Source organism: Lutra lutra, chromosome 18 (assembly GCF_902655055.1).
Source record: "Lutra lutra chromosome 18, mLutLut1.2, whole genome shotgun sequence".
Taxonomy (NCBI): Eukaryota; Metazoa; Chordata; class Mammalia; order Carnivora; family Mustelidae; genus Lutra; species Lutra lutra.
In genome coordinates this window covers 19093770-19109285 of record NC_062295.1, presented here as the reverse complement: position 1 = coordinate 19109285, position 15516 = coordinate 19093770, and the positions used below count along the sequence as shown (strand labels likewise).

General features: G+C 47.4%; 1 protein-coding gene across 1 annotated transcript in view; it reads left to right on the top strand.

Annotated features, from left to right (window-relative positions):
- The window catches only part of OTOA (otoancorin), a 66748-nt gene that overhangs the window by 29711 nt on the left and 21521 nt on the right, over nucleotides 1–15516 (top strand). The window contains exons 15-22 of the mRNA XM_047714658.1: nucleotides 1020–1160; nucleotides 3544–3602; nucleotides 3783–3900; nucleotides 7269–7342; nucleotides 10031–10166; nucleotides 11170–11360; nucleotides 12520–12613; nucleotides 14833–14962. Of these exons, the coding sequence (XP_047570614.1) occupies nucleotides 1020–1160; nucleotides 3544–3602; nucleotides 3783–3900; nucleotides 7269–7342; nucleotides 10031–10166; nucleotides 11170–11360; nucleotides 12520–12613; nucleotides 14833–14962 (943 nt within the window). The remainder of the gene's footprint in view (nucleotides 1–1019; nucleotides 1161–3543; nucleotides 3603–3782; nucleotides 3901–7268; nucleotides 7343–10030; nucleotides 10167–11169; nucleotides 11361–12519; nucleotides 12614–14832; nucleotides 14963–15516) is intronic.

Sequence of the window (15516 nt, the reverse complement as noted above, 5' to 3'; positions counted from 1 at the left end):
TCCCTTCCTCCCTTCCTTCCTCCCTTCTTTCCTCCCTAGATTTACATATTTATTTTAGAGAGAGAACATGAGTGGGAGGGGCAGAGGGAAAGGGGGAGAGAATTTCAAACAGACTCTGAGCTGAGCCTGATGCAGGCCTTGAGATCATGACCCTGAACCAAGAGTCGGACACCTACCCAGCTGCACGACCCAGGCACCCCAAGGGTCGCGCTATATTTCTTCCCAGACCCCAGTGTTTCCTTAGCCAGTTGACTCTGGAAGACTTCTTTTCTTCTCTCTCTCTCTCTTTTAGATTTTATTTACTTATTTGTCAGAGAGAAAGAGGAAAGGAGAACACAAGCAGGGAAAGCCGTCAGCAGAGGGAGAAGCAGACTCCTGGCTGAGCAGGAAGCCTGATTCGGAACTTGATCCCAGAACCCTGGGATCATGACCTGAGCTGAAGGCAGATGCTTAACTGACTGAGCCACCCAGGCGTCCCTGGAAGACTTTTCTTAAATTAGGTTTCTTGATATAATAATGTTTTGAAAGTTTGTTTTTCAAATCTCAAAATGAACCCTGAGGTTTGCAGAGTGCTTCTGAAAGCCCCTTCCTGATCTGAAGTCACACCTATGTTCTCCTTTCTCGCTTGGTGGTGGGTCTTTGGGCATCCTGTTCTCTTGGACCTGCTGCGTCCAGTTGTAAAATCTGTTAAGAAGCCAAACCCAAGAAGTCTGGCTTAAAATACCAACAGCTTGCAGATAGCAATAGCACGGCTGGTTAAAAGAAAGAGTGTGGGTTCTGGAATAAGACAGACTTGTGCTTGAATCTTACTTGTCAGCTTACAACCTTAAGCTGCTTATTAAGCCTCAGTTTTCTCATCTGCAAAATGGGGTAAGGATAGTCTCCCAGCTCCTAGGGTTGCTGAGTGGAGATGGTGGGTTTCATGGTGTCTGAGACCACTGACACAGTGCCTGGCCCTCACCCAGAGCTCAGCACACTTTCTACAAGGTGGTTATTATACTCATCCTCACTCTTGGCAGATGATCGAAACAGGAGATGCTGCCTCGAACATTGTGGAAATACAAGGGGCTTTCTTTAAGGAAGTATCCCTTTTCGATTTACGGAGGGGAGCCGGATTTAACACTACAGTCCTAAAGGAAAAGGAGCTTCGAAGGAGCCAGGTATGACCACTAAGGATTCTGATAACCAATTTGGATGTGTGTATGTTGGGGGGAGTGGCTTCCCCACACCAACAAGGAATTCTCCGTCCTGTGATTCAACTCAGTTCTGACGCCATCTACCTGGTGATGGCATCAGATCCCACAGGGTAAGGGTTCAGCCCTACCATCCTACACCCCCTACCCCTCAACGTCAGATCCCAGGCACAAGTTCTTGTCGTCATCCCCCGTGCTTCTGACCTACCAACTGTCAATCGAAGGTTCCAGTGGCTGCGCTGCTCTCACTTTGGCTTGATTAACTTGATTGAACAGCTCACAGAACTCAGAGAAATATTGTCCTTACCAGATCAGCATTTTATTGTAAAAGGATGTAACTCAGGAACAGCCAGAGGGAAGAGATACACAGGGCAAGGTGTGGGGAATGGGCACAGAGCTTCTATGGCCTCTCCAGACGGGCCCCCCGCTCCCGGCACCAACCCTTCTTCGCCATCTTGAAGCTCTCAGACCTGAGTGTTTTGGGTTTTTATGGAGGCTTCATCATTTAGGCATGCTTGATGAGATCATTGGCGGTTGGTGACTGATTCAGCATCCAGCCCGTCTCCCCTCCCTGAAAGTTCCAACCCTCCAGTCATGTGTCTGGTTCTGCCAGCAACATCCGTCCACCATCAGGTGATTTCAAAAAGTCATCATTAGCATGAGAAAAGAGGCCCTGCTTGCTCTCCTCACCTAGGAAATTCCCAGGGTTTTAGGGGCTGGTGCCAGGAAAGGGGCTAAGACCAAATACAGATTTTTTCTTAGAAATCACAATGTCACGACCACAATGCCCAGATCGCTCCTGGATTTCTGACTCCCTGCCTTGCGGGAAAGGGAATCTGGGTACTGCCATTTAGTAACTCTGGGGGGAGCTACTTCTCACTCAGCCTCAGTTTTCTCAGTGTGAAATGGGCATAGTTTCTTTCTTTCTTTCTTCTTTCTTTCTTTCTTTCTTTCTTTCCTTCTTTCTTTCTTTTTTAAAGGTTTTATTATTTACCTGACAGTGATAGAGGGAACACAAGCAGGGGGAGCGGGAGAGGGAGAAGCAGGCTCTCCACTGAGCAGGAAGCCGGATGCGGGGCTTGATCCCAGGACCCCAGGATCATGACCCAAGCCGAAGGCAGACGCCCAATGACTGAGCCACCTAGGCGCCCTTTTCTTTCTTTCTTTCTTTCTTTCTTCTTTCTTTCTTTCTTCTTTCTTTTCTTTCTTCCTTTCTTCCTTTCTTCCTTTCTTTCTTTCTTTTTTTTTAAAGATCTATTTATTTATTTGACAGAGAGAGATCACAAGTAGACGGAGAGGCAGGCAGAGAGAGAGAGAGAGGGAAGCAGGCTTCTCGCTGAGCAGAGAGCCCGATGTGGGACTCGATCCCAGGACCCTGAGATCATGACCTGAGCCGAAGGCAGCGGCTTAACCCACTGAGCCACCCAGGCGCCCTCTTTCTTTCTTTTTAATGATTTCTTTATTTTAGAGAGAGAGCAAGAGCATGTATGCACCTGTTGGGAGGTGGGGTCAGGTGGGGATGGGCAGAGGGAGAGGGAGAGAGAGAACCTTAGTGATGGCAAGACTGGGGTGGGAGAGGTCCCAGAACTCAATCCCGCGCCTGAGAAAACGTCTGGGGCCACACACAGAGCTTTGGGAACTCACCTCCCTAGCTGTTGCTTTCTCCTGGGCCTGGCTGCCACGTCACAGATGCCTCCGTCTAATGCTGGCTCATAATTTATTCCGTTCGGGGAATTATGCTCAAAGTTTCAGAGCCTATAAAGTAGATGGATGTCATACTTGATCGCATCTGCAAGTTAGGTGTTCTGTAAAATTACGTTCCTTAAAACAAATGGCTCCCCTGCCTACCAGGTATTGTTCTTGTAGAGTGCCCGTCTGGGAGGGCTGGAGGGGAGCGTGTGCCGCAAGCAGGAGTTACTTTATCCATGGTACTTTCTAACCCCTCCTGGTCTAGTCATCCCTCCCTCCTGCTTTTGCTTCCTGGGGCCCTGGCAGGGGGGCGTGGACATAGGAGCTGTCCAGCACCTTCACAGCTGATCCGCTGTGGACACATGGACACATGTCCATGTCCACATGTCCCCGTGTTCTAGAGATGGGGTCCTCCGGGTGGGGGAGCGAGAGCACGCGTCCTGCAGTAGCCAGTTCAGATCCCAGCTCTACCACCCAGCAACTGTATGGGCCTGGGAAAATAACACAGCCTGTTCAGCTTCCATTTCCCCATCTGTAAAATGGGATCATAGTGTGCCTTCCCCACAAGGCCTCCCGGTGCTGAGCACACACTGCGTTCATCACGGTGCGTGAGTGAGTGAGTGAGGGCTCCTTCCACGCGGCAACCGTTCTCTTCCCTCAGGCCTTGTTCCTGTATGACCTTCTGTCGAAGTCAACCAGACAGCCCGAGGAGCTCCTGAGGTAGGCGAGTGTACTCAGCCTGGGGGCTGATGAGCCCTTTGGAGGTTTATTTCCCGGGAAGGAGAGTGGGACCATCCAGTCTGGAGCCTGTGCCCCAGCAGACCTGCCTTCTCTTGCCCCTTCTTCCCTCTCCCCTCCTCACGCCCTTCTTTTCCCTGCTTCCCTCGCTCTGTTTTCTAGCACAGGGCAGCTGATCAAAGGTGTGATGTGCTCCCACATAGATGCCATGAGTGCGGACTCCTTTCTGGCCCATTTCCACTATTTTGAGAACAACCTCTCCCTGCTCTCACCGTATCAGGTACCATTACAGCACGTTCGAACTTCTGAGTCTCCGTCCCTGACCCAGTCGTCGGCCCAGACTGACTTGGGGGGGCTTAAGCTATATGTGCCAGGATTATTCCCATGAGAGTGCTGATGTGGGGCCAAATAGGGAACCAGATTTTCTCCAGTTTTCTTTTTTTTAAAGATTTTATTTATTTATTTGACAGACAGAGATCACAATTAGGCAGAGAGGCAGGCAGGGAAGAGAAGGAAGCAGGCTCCCCGCTGAGCAGAGAGCCCGATGGATGCGGGGCTCCATCCCAGTACGCTGGGATCATGACCTGAGCTGAAGGCAGAGGCTTTAACCCACTGAGCCACCCAGGCGCCCCTCCAGTTTTCTTTTTTAAAAACTCCAGATACCCCTATCTCTACAGCCAGAGTTTCACCAGGTTGGTTATTCTAAATTCAGATCTGGAGCTAAAAATACAGTTGTTGGGTATACCATTTGGCATGTTCGTAATTAGGTCCCTAGACTGAAGGTCATTCCCTCCTCCCTGTCCTTCCTAGAGGTAGCCTGGAATGGAAACAGTACTTTATTTTTTTTTTCAAAGATTTTATTTATTTATTTGACAGACAGAGATCACAAGTAGGCAGAGAGGCAGGCAGAGAGAGAGGAGGAAGCAGGCTCCACGATGAGCAGAGAGGCCGACGTGGGGCTCGATCCCAGGACCCTGGAATCATGACCTGAGCTGAAGGCAGAGGCTTTAACCCACTGAGCCACCCAGGCGCCCCGGAAACAGTACTTTAATAAGAGTATTTTCTTCTTCATTTAGTCCTTTGTTTTCCAAATGGGTAGGAAGACTCTTTATCCCTTTGGGGAGACCAGAGGCAGAAACAAACTTTTCCCTGGATCTAAGCAAGTAAAACCAGGCTTTGGGAACAGTGTTTGGACTTGGGGGTCTAAGTTTTTGACGGGACAGGGTCCTGAGAGGGTGAGCAGGCAGAGACACAGGCATCTGCCCAACTCTGGCCTGGCCTGTTGTAGATATGAATGCAGAGTTTCCAAATAATGAATTCTCTCCCCGAGAGCCAGGAAATAAGCGTAAAGCTTGGCATGTAATCCAAGGTCGTTAGAGGAATAGGGAAAATTTTCACAAAGCCTTGTCATTGCCTTGCATTCAGTCAGTGGTTCTCGGATTTGAGTGTCAGCACTGCCTGGGATGCTGGACTTGCTTGATGGGTATTAAGTTTCAGTTTTGCTCAATGAATAAATTCTAGAAATCTACCGTGCAACACAGTGCCGACCACGAACAATGTGGTATGGTGGACTTCAGAATTTGCTAAGAGGGTAGATCCCATGTTAAGTGAAAAACAAAAACAAAAAGAAATAAAGGAAACTCTGGGAGGTGTTGGATGTGTCTATTACCTTGACTGTGTGAGGGTGTCCTGGGCATTTGCACATGTCCAGACTCATCTCAGTGTATGCATTAGAGGTGCACGTCTTTGCATATCAATATACCTCAAGAAAGCTATTAAAAAACCCCACAGATTAAAAAAAAAACCAACACAGATTGTGGGACCTCACTTGCAATTTCTGGGGTGAAGCCTGATAATTGACATTTCTAACAGCTTTCTGGTGAGAACTGTTGAACTGTATGAAAAGTCTTGCCCAGACAGGGAGGAAAGCAAATTACTTCAGTTACCTGGACCCTGGCATGGCAGTCTCCTTTATACTCATCAAACTGACCCAGTGGCTGGAGGTCAGACCCACTTTGAGGAAGACGACCGCCATGTTCAAGGAAGAAGAATTGTTCCAGCAAAGCCCCTTTCCTAGAGTCTTTCAATTCTCAGGACCTTCAAATACCAGTTAATTAGAAAATTTTCCTTTGTTGTTTACACTTTTGTTGAAAACACATAATTATTATTGAAGAATAAAACAATATTTAGAGAGTAAAATATCCCCCAGTTTCCCCTGGAGCAGTGATTCTTGGAGGACTGTTTGGCCATATCTGGAGACACTTTTGGTTGTCACGCCTGGGGGAGAAGCGTGTAGTGAGTAGAAACTAGGGATGCTGCTCACTTCCTACAATGCAGAGAAAAGCCCCACAGCAAAGGGTTGTCTGAACCCAACATCTTAAAGGTGCTGAGATTTGAGAGTCCCTCTTTTTTTTTTTTAAATTTTATTTATTTGAGAGATAGAAAGAGAGAGGGAATGCAGTGGGGAGGCACAGAGGGACAAGAAGACCCCCATAGAGCAGGGAGCCCGATAAGGGGCTCCATCTCTGGACCCAGAGATCATGACCAGAGCCGAAAACAGCTGTTTAACCAACTGGACCAACAAGCACCCTGAGAGTCCCTCTTAAGGTAACCATGGGGAAAATTTTGCTAGCGACTTTGAGAGTTTTTTTGCATATATAAAACGTATTTATGTGTAATTTAAAAAACACAAATGACTTCATACTATATACATTGTTCTGTTTAACTTTCTATCACAGGCATGTGTGTTTGTTTGTGTGTGTATCTAAAATAGGTCATGGGGCGCCTGGGTGGCTCAGTGGGTTAAGCCTCTGCCTTTGGCTCGGGTCGTGATCCCAGGGTCCTGGGATTGAGCCCGGCATCGGGCTCTCTGCTCAGCGGGGAGCCTGCTTCTCCTCTCTCTCTCTCTGCCTACTTGTGGTCAAATAAAAAATAAAATAAAATAAAATAAAATAAAATAGGTCATGGCCATCATTCCATGTTGACAGATATAAATCTACCTTTTGAAACAAAACAGTTACATAGCACTGAGTTGTATGGATATACTATAACCGACCTCACCAATCTCAAACCAAGGGACGGTGAACTTATATCTCTGCAAAAGATAAATATAGGTATATTAAAACTTTTAAGAGTTTTCCTGAGCAAAAATCAAGTGGTTTGGAGTGCTCTGGCAGAGGGAAAAGAATATTATATAGAAAAAGTGCAGATGCAGAGAAAGAAATTATTTGGTGATAGCTTAAAGCCTCATTGGTTCTTGATGATTGGTTGTTGTCGGTGTTTTGATTTCGTAACCTTGTGGCGCTTGTGGACTTGGGTTTTGGTGTGCTTACATAGGGCACCATGTCATTAGGGCCACTTTGGTCTGATGGCCTCCTTGTTTAATTAATTTAACATCACACTTTCTTGCAGTAATAAAACAAGGTGAGCATTCTCAGACTTAAATTTTTGTGCTCGCCTTGTGATCGCCTCAGTGTCCTCATCCCTAAACTGGGCACAGTAGTGGTACCTCTACCATATGGTGTTCTGTTAAATAATAAGTAAACATATATAGGGCACTTAGAACGGTGCCTGGTCCAGAGAAAGCACAGTCTGTGTTTGCTCTTATGATCATTGGACTAAATTCCTAGAACTGCTTTCATCTTTCAGGTTAATTGTTTGGCGTGGAAATACTGGGAGGTCTCCAGGTCCTCTATGCCACCTTTCCTCCTGGCTGTGCTCCCGTAAGTGAACATTGGCTCCCCTCTCTGGCCCAACAATGAGATAGGGGAGAGTCATCCAAGCCTTCTCACCCCCGGGTTTTTGTGAGGAGCCAGAGACAGAGTGCCTTCCAGAATTAAGCCCTTGTGAACCAGGATTTAAATTCTGAGCCCCATGTAGATATTTCAGACAGAATCTCTTGCTTTCCCCCCGTCCTGTTATTTAAAAACCAAAGCCAAAGCAATCCAAGCCTGAGTGAGTGCTGGTGAAGCAGGTCCCATCTGGGCTGACCTCCCAGCTGTGCCCAGGCTCAGGGTGATCAGGGCTGATGTGGGTCGTGGGGATTTCTCCTGGCACATGTGGGCTTCTAGGCGTGGGAGGGGGAGCCCTGCTTTTCAAGCACAGTCTGGATGCTCTCTTTGTCTTTATTTCCCTCTTCCTTCTCTTGCTGTTAATTGTCTTCATTTATTAAAAAAAAAATATTCACCAAATGTGTACTATATACTAGTTCTTAAAGATAATTTACTTTTCCTCTCTAAGAGCTTATAGTCTCTGGGAGGGGGAATATGCAAATACAAAACCAATTACAATGTCATGTTGGTATTTGGTTGAAGGTGATAGAGCCTTAACTCAAACTGGCTTAGACAAGAAAAGGCAATTTTGGTTCAGGTAACTGGAAAGTCCTGGGATAGAGTTCAGGCATGCAGGCATGGCTTGATCCAGGGGCTCAGTGGTAAGCCATGTGTCTTTTTGGCCCCGCTTTCCTTTGTAGGCTTCTGTGCCAGGCAACTTCTTTTTCTATGGTGGTCTTTGGCAGATTCAAGGTCCTATCTTCCTGGTTAAAAGACTTTTTCTTCCCATCCTTCTCAGTATGTTGTGGGTTTGACTGGGGTCATTGAGTATGAATAACTCTGACTGGCTTAGTTTGGTATTTTACCCCTGGAGCCAAGAATGAAGTGGGGGTCCACTCCAAACCACAAGACTTCATGTGAAGATGGTGATTCTCCAAGAAAGCCAGGTGCTCTTACCATGGGAAAGAGTGATGGGTACACGGCAGGGAGTGGGGACTATCTCCTTCAGACTGCAGAGTCAGAGGAGGCTAACCTGAAGCTCAGAGAATGAGCAGGGGTTTCAGAATTCAAGATGGACACCTCAGGCAGGGGCACAAGGGATGTTTGGTCCAGCAGTGAGTGGGCAAGGGAAGCGAAGCACTCTGGGGAGCGCATGGTGTATGTCTGCAGAGTAGCTGGGAGACAGAATGCCAGAGAGGGACAGTCGAATCAGGGAAGGGTTGTGTGACACCATAAGGTGTTTCACGTGTATTCTGGGCACAGATCCTGAGATTTATGTTTCAGAGAGATTATTATCTCTGTCCCATAGCAGACAGAATACAGGGGGCCTGGCCAGAAGGAGGGAGACATGGAAGCTTATTTCTAGAGCCTGGACCTTGGCATGGTGGTCTCCTTCCACTGATCCGTGTCTCAGCTGAAAGACCTGTGTCTTAGAACAGGCTCCCAATCATTCTCCATTGCAGAGCCCTTTTGTACTTATCACTGGCTGAAATGGCCTGTTTTATTCACTGGTTTCTGTTGTCTTTACCCTGCTAGAATGAAGCATCCTGAGAACAGGGTCCCACCCATCATGCAGTGTTTGTGATTGTAGCTGGGGCCCAGTACCATGCCTGGCATGCAGTAGATATTTGCTGAATGAATGAAGAGATAAATAAGATAGCAGTACTATGAATGGAGAGGCAAGAGTAGATTTAATATTAAGCTGGTAGCAATGACAGATTTGGGGAGAGAGTAAAAGAGACACTTGGGATGGCGTAGAGGAGGAAAAACATGCAGAATTTGGTTTTGGAACAGTCTAGTGGTTGTGATGAGTAGGCCATGTGGGTCTAGAGCAGTCTTTCTCAATCTTTGTTTCATTATTGCCTCCCTAAAGGGAACAATTTAAATTCTCCTGAATAAGAGAATTTACCAGGAATAAGATTTTGTTGAATAGGGTTGAGCTTTAGTGAGTCACAAATCATTGTAATAACTAAGATTTTTTTTTTATTTGTTCCCTCTCTCTACCTGAACCAGTTTTTCTCCCCTTAGGGGGCCATATTGCCTCTCTTAAGAATACATGGTCAAAAGTTTTGGGGGGGCGGTTCTGGACTGGAGATGCCAGAATCAGGTATCATTTCTCTTACTTTTTCCTGCTCTCTCTTTGTCTTTCTTTCTCCCTTTCTATTTTATTCTCTCTCTTCTTTATCTCTTACTTCTTTTTCTTTTTCTTTCTCTTCATCTCCCCTCAACCAGTCCATCAGTCAACATATGTTTATGGAGACCCCATTCTCTGATCAGTGTTACTGGGGGGTAGAAGAGAGGCATGATGGGAAGTCTGTTTCTTGCCCATAGAGGAGGGGCATGATGGGGGCATCTGTTTCCTCCCCCACAGAAGAGGGGCATGATGGGAAGTCCATTTCCCCACCCACTGAAGATTGGCAGGATGGGCAGTCTGTTTTCCTGCCCACAGAAGAGGGTAGTGATGGGTGGGAGGCTTGCTCCCTCCCAGGAGGAGCCATAACATCACTGGGGAGAACAAACATTTAAAGAACAGCCCTTATCCCAAGAGGGATAAGCTCTTGGGCATGTGAAGGTTGATTTCAGGGGCAAATGCCAAGCAGCCACTGTTTTCCTCCTCTCATTCTTCCCATCTCTTTCCAGGGCTCACTACCTGGCTTCTGTCCCAGCTTCCCAGTGTGTGCCCTTTCTCATCAGCCTGGGGAAGAGTCAGCTGGACTCCTTGGTTTTAGATTCCCACAAAAAGAATTCAGTCCTTAGGAAGGTACAGCAGTGCCTGGTAAGGAAACTCTTCCTGGGTGACACTCCTGGTGTCCCTTCCTCCCTGAGGGTCTGTAGCCATCCCAGGGAGCCCTCAAGGTTATCTGGCTGGGATCTCAAGCTTGTGGTGATGGCTGGAAGTCTGACTTGTGGGTCTCAAACCTGGCCCTGGGACCCTGGGCGGGATGATGTTGGTCATTGGTTCTGAGAACTGTCATCCTGCTTGAATGATGGGAGGCTGCTCCAGGGGACTCGAGAGATTATGGTACACAGAGACTTCGATCTAGACTGATCAACACTGGCCTCTGACAGTGATCGGTTATGTGGCTTCTGGCAAGTCATTCCCTTCCCTGAGCCTCAGTCTTCTCATCCCTAAAATGGGTGTAAGAGTTATTGCACAGTTATTGAGGGCATGAAATAGGTAATATATTGTTCAATGCCAAGACCCAAAGAACACACTGTCTGAGTGTGAATCCTACCTACGCTTGCCACTGGCTAGCAGTTACTTTATCTTTAAAGAGTGGGTGGTATTTGTACTTATCTCTTATAATTACTTTGAAGATGAAGATTAAGACCTGAAAGTTGTTAGGACACGGCCTGGCATGTATTAAACACTCAAATGTTATCTACTTTTGTCATTTGGAGAAAGCGTTTTAGAGGGTTTTGAGTCCCATACAGATTTTGAGATGCTGTTTTTATTCTTGCTGTAGTATCATGAGCATGGTTGTTGAACTCTGGGGTATCCTCAGAGCAATGGTACCAATGATGACATTAGTCCTCATTTATGGAGGGTTTACCACGTGGCACATATTCTACCCACACCAGCTCCCTGGTGGCACCTCCTAGCCTTCCAAGGCCTGCCTCCCTGGGGTAAAATCAGACCCCGTGCTGTCTTTTCTAGTCCATAGTAGGGGGGTGATTTAGGTCCTGGAAACACAAGGTTGGGGACTGGGATGTGTCGTGGAGGGTTCACGATCTTGAGTTTGCTGGATCTTCCCATCAGCTCCTCTTGTCGGTTTCAGAACAACTCCATTGCCGACGAGTATGCAGTAGACATCGTGGGGAAACTGCTCTGCCACTTGCCAGCTGCTGTCCTCCACCGAGGGGTCTCCGCCCGAGCCTGGGCCACAGCCCTGCCCACACTCAGAGACTGCCCAGAGCTCAGCCCCGAGCAGAAGGCTGCAGTGAGGCTCAGGCTCCTGGAACAGTGCGGGTGAGGAGGGGCCGGAGCCTGGCAGGGGTTGGGGGGCCAGAGGGCTGGCCAAGGGGCGTTTAACCCTGCTGCTCCTGTTTGCCTTCCAAACAGAGCGAGTCTCTAGCTAAGGACAAGGTTGGCCGCTTAGATTTATTCTAGAAATGTGACCTTTCTTTTTTTGGGCCTCAGATGCCCTATAAAGTGAGAACAACAGTAGTTTCTCTGCAGACCTCACGTGGTTGTCACCAATACATCTTAGTATATTTAAGGGCAGGAATTTTGAAAAGATGGAACTTTACAAATGCAAGGAGCTGGCATCTTTATTCTTATGAAATAATAACAACAACAACACTAATAATAATACAGTAATAAAAGCACTGTCAGCTCTGGGTCCGTGGGAGCTCTGGGCAGGGTTGGGGGGGCAAGGAATGGGAGGGCAGACACAGAACTGTTCTTTCTCATGTAGAGTCTTTTGAAGTTGGGGCAGGTATTTGAGTGGGACCTAGCCATTAGTCAGTGGTTCAACAACAAACGTTACTGGAGTAATTACTGTGTCCCAGGCACATGGGACGTGGACTTGGGAAGCTGACTCCTTTGGTTAAAATTTTGTGTGCATCCTCTATTGTCTCTGTGACCTGGGAAAAGCTACTTAATTTTTTTTTGCACTTTAATTTCTACATCTGTGGAATGGGGACAGTAATGGAAGAGGAAGGACAGGCTGTGATGTGACAGAAATTCAACAATTCAAGCTAAAAAAGAAGTGGGAATTTACTGAGATCAGAAACAGAACATAATGGAAGACTCCAGGGTATACGTCCGGCCTGACCAGATCCCGAGGCTCAAGTGATGTTGTCGGGAGTATGTTCCTTCCAGCCCTCAGCTCTGTGCTCCTTGGTGGGGCCTCTGTTCTCTCCACATGGTAATGGGAATGGCTTTCAATATTCCCTTTACTGCTAGAGACACCAGGAGAAAGAGGGCTTCTCTAGTGGTTCCAACAAAATTCCCAAGGATGACTTGGCATCCTGCCTGTGCTAGCCTGGGTCTCCTGCCTGTTCTCTAGGTCGGGGAAGTGGGACTGGTCCAGGTATGAAGTCGGTTTGTTCCTGCAAGAAAAGGATACTGCGAGACAGGGACAAGAACACAGTGTTTCCGTTGACTGCTTATCCTCTCCTCCTAGACTCCCCCAGAACTGGACGGCTGAGACGGCAAAGGACTTGGGACCCTTTCTAATGCTTTTTTCAGAAGACGAATTAAGCTCTGTTGCCACAAAGGTACCTCTGTGTTCCATCCTTGGAAGGCAGAAGGGATTTGAAGAGGCAGAGAAAGTGTGGTCAGTTGTAACTGACCACTGGGTTTACTGCCTGTTTGCTTTCTGGAACCTTCCTCCCTGCCTCAGAGGGCTCAGGTGTTTCCAGCTCTGCTCCAGGATGCCCAGGGTTTGGGAAAAGGGAGTAAGGCAGCAGCAAAACCAACTCTGGGCTTTTCACATGGGCTTCGGGGCAGCTGTGCCCACACTAGATGCTGTAGGTCAGCGACAACCCTGCTGTCCACAAGCTTCCTACATGCAGGCCGTGTTTGCGCGTGTACACACAGCACTGCCATAAACACGTGCACATGTATGTCCAGCGTGTGCAGTCACATTTCATCCAAAACCAAATCCTTATGGAGCATTGCCTTTGGGCACACACTTTGTTTGGAGCAACTCTCCAAAGGTTTGACAGCGTAGGCCAAGAGCCGTTCTAAACAGGCACCCATTTGTCATCTGTTTGCTGTTTAATGAAGCCGCGCAATCTCGTTGGCGTACAACAATAAGCATTAACTTCTTGCAGACTGGTCTGTGGTCACCGGGACTGCTCTGCTTCCAGAGTGTGCTTCTGGGGCTCAGGCTACCTGGAGCTTGTTCTCACCATGAGGGTCGAAACTCCAGAAGAGGGAGCCCCAAAGTGCAAGTGCAATTTTCTTTTAAGGCCTCCACCGGGAGACACCATACTATCATTTTCCATTGGCCAAAAGCTAGTCACATGACTAAGCTCAGCCGGGGGGGGGGGGGGGGGGGGGCGGAAGTAGTCTCCTTCCTGCGGAAGTGGAGGGCGGGAGGGAGGAAGTGTTTGCTGGATGAGATTCAGATGGACCGCAAGGCGTATCCCCACACAATCATCCCTGTATGTGTGTGTGCAAGATGTACGTTGTCATACGTGCTCAGCAGAACCAGAATACACCGCGTGTCACCCACGATCACACCCGGCGTGCATTCCAGCGTCCAGGCATGGCCAAATCGTCTTCTGGGGTGTCCGGACGTAGTCATAAGCGGCAGATGCTTATATATCATATACTTACCTAATCTTCTGAAGATCAATTTTTGCAGTTGAAAAAGTTTTATCTCAGTACGGTTAAATCTCAGAAACACAGTGCAGGGTTAAAAAAGGTTAAGTTGCAAAAGCCTGCGGTATGGTAGGCTATGAAGTAAACAAATCTTAGATTTTTTTTCACTATGAAAATGCTATAATGGTAGTGGGTTTTTTTTTCCACCATGAAAATAGTCTTATTAATTTTAAGTACATGCAAAAACAGTTTTAGATGTAAGTCAGGTTTAGAAGTGCATGAGAATGGTTAATGCCAAATTCAGGGTGTTGTTTACTTCAGGGGAAGTAAGACCAAAGAGGGAGGGAAGGACCTATCAATTATATTTGTGATGTTTTATTTCTTAGGTTGTGGGTACATGGGTGTTGTGTTATATTAGTCTCTCTACTTTTTTTCAATGACTGACATCTTTTTTTTTTTTTAAAGATTTTATTTATTTGACAGAGAGAGAGAGAGAGAGATCACAAGTAGGCAGAGAGGCAGGCAGAAAGAGAGGGGGAGCAGGCTCCCTGCTGAGCAGAGAGCCCCATGCGGGCCTTGATCCCAGGACCCTGAGATCATGACCTGAGCTGAAGGCAGAGGCTTTAACCCACTGAGCCACCCAGGGGCCCCAATGACTGACATGTTTAATAAGACAAGTAATATATGCTCCTGGTTAAGAAATTTCAACTATACCAGAAGTTAAAGGATGACAGACTGTGCCCCCCTCTACCCCCCACTTCAAGTCCCCAGCCTGTCTCCCCAGAGGTGATCACTCTTCTGCACCATTTAACCGTCTCACAGAAGAGCAAGCATATGCATTTACTGCATTTTGCTCAGCATTAAACCTTATCGCTTTATCTTATTTTTAGGTGTTATCACTTTCTTTTATTTTTGGTAATCGGATGGGTGAAAAACAATAAGTACTTGAGCTATCGAACGTTTATTGGATTGCTAATGGGGTTAAGAATTATTTTGGATGATTCTTTGTAGAGACTGAATTAGTTGGGCTCGGGGATAAATTTAAAGAAGAAGCTGCTATAGAAGAAACACAACCCCTGAGGGACCAAGTAGTATCACAGTGTAAATCTGTGTTTAATGTACTTTAATTATTATGTGTTCCTCTTTCTTCCTCTTCTTTCCTGCACAGTTTCCTGATATCCTTCAGCAGACAGCGTCCAAGACAGCTGGGACCTTGCCCCTGCAAGGATTCCTCCGGGCTGTCTTTGAATCTGTCCGGAACAGCAGGGAGAAGAGCCCCAGCTCGGCCCCCAGCCCCGGTGAGTGTTTCTGGGGTATCTCAGCCGGAGCCAGGGCAGTGGTCTTTGGCTGAGTCCCTGACATCCAGAGGGCTCCTTCGTCCAGGGGACTGGATGCAAAGTTGGCAGAGCAGCAGCATGGCAGAAAGCCACAGGCCAAAGAACGACCCCTGTAGTAAAGCAATTTGGAAACCGTCTTGGGCTCCTTACCCAGGCCAGTCAGTTAAATGGTGATCACGTGGCAACAAACATTTCAAAAGAATTGACTTAAAGGGTATAGATGGCTGAGTGACAGTGTTTTGCAGGGCTGGGGCCAGGCTGTGAAGCCTGGATCTGTTGCTTACTGGCAGTGGGACTTTGGGTAAGCCCTTTGATCTCTCTGTGCCTCGGTGTTCATCCTCTCCGTAAGATGGAGAGAATGAGAGTCCTTACCTCCTTAGGTTGTCATGAGGGTTAGTGGACTGGAACCTGTCAGGCTGTTCACAACAGTGCCCGGGCAATGTAGGAAATGCTCCAGAGGTGTTTGCTGTTTTTATGACTTTCATGCACCCACTGAGCACAGACCTGTGCCAAGC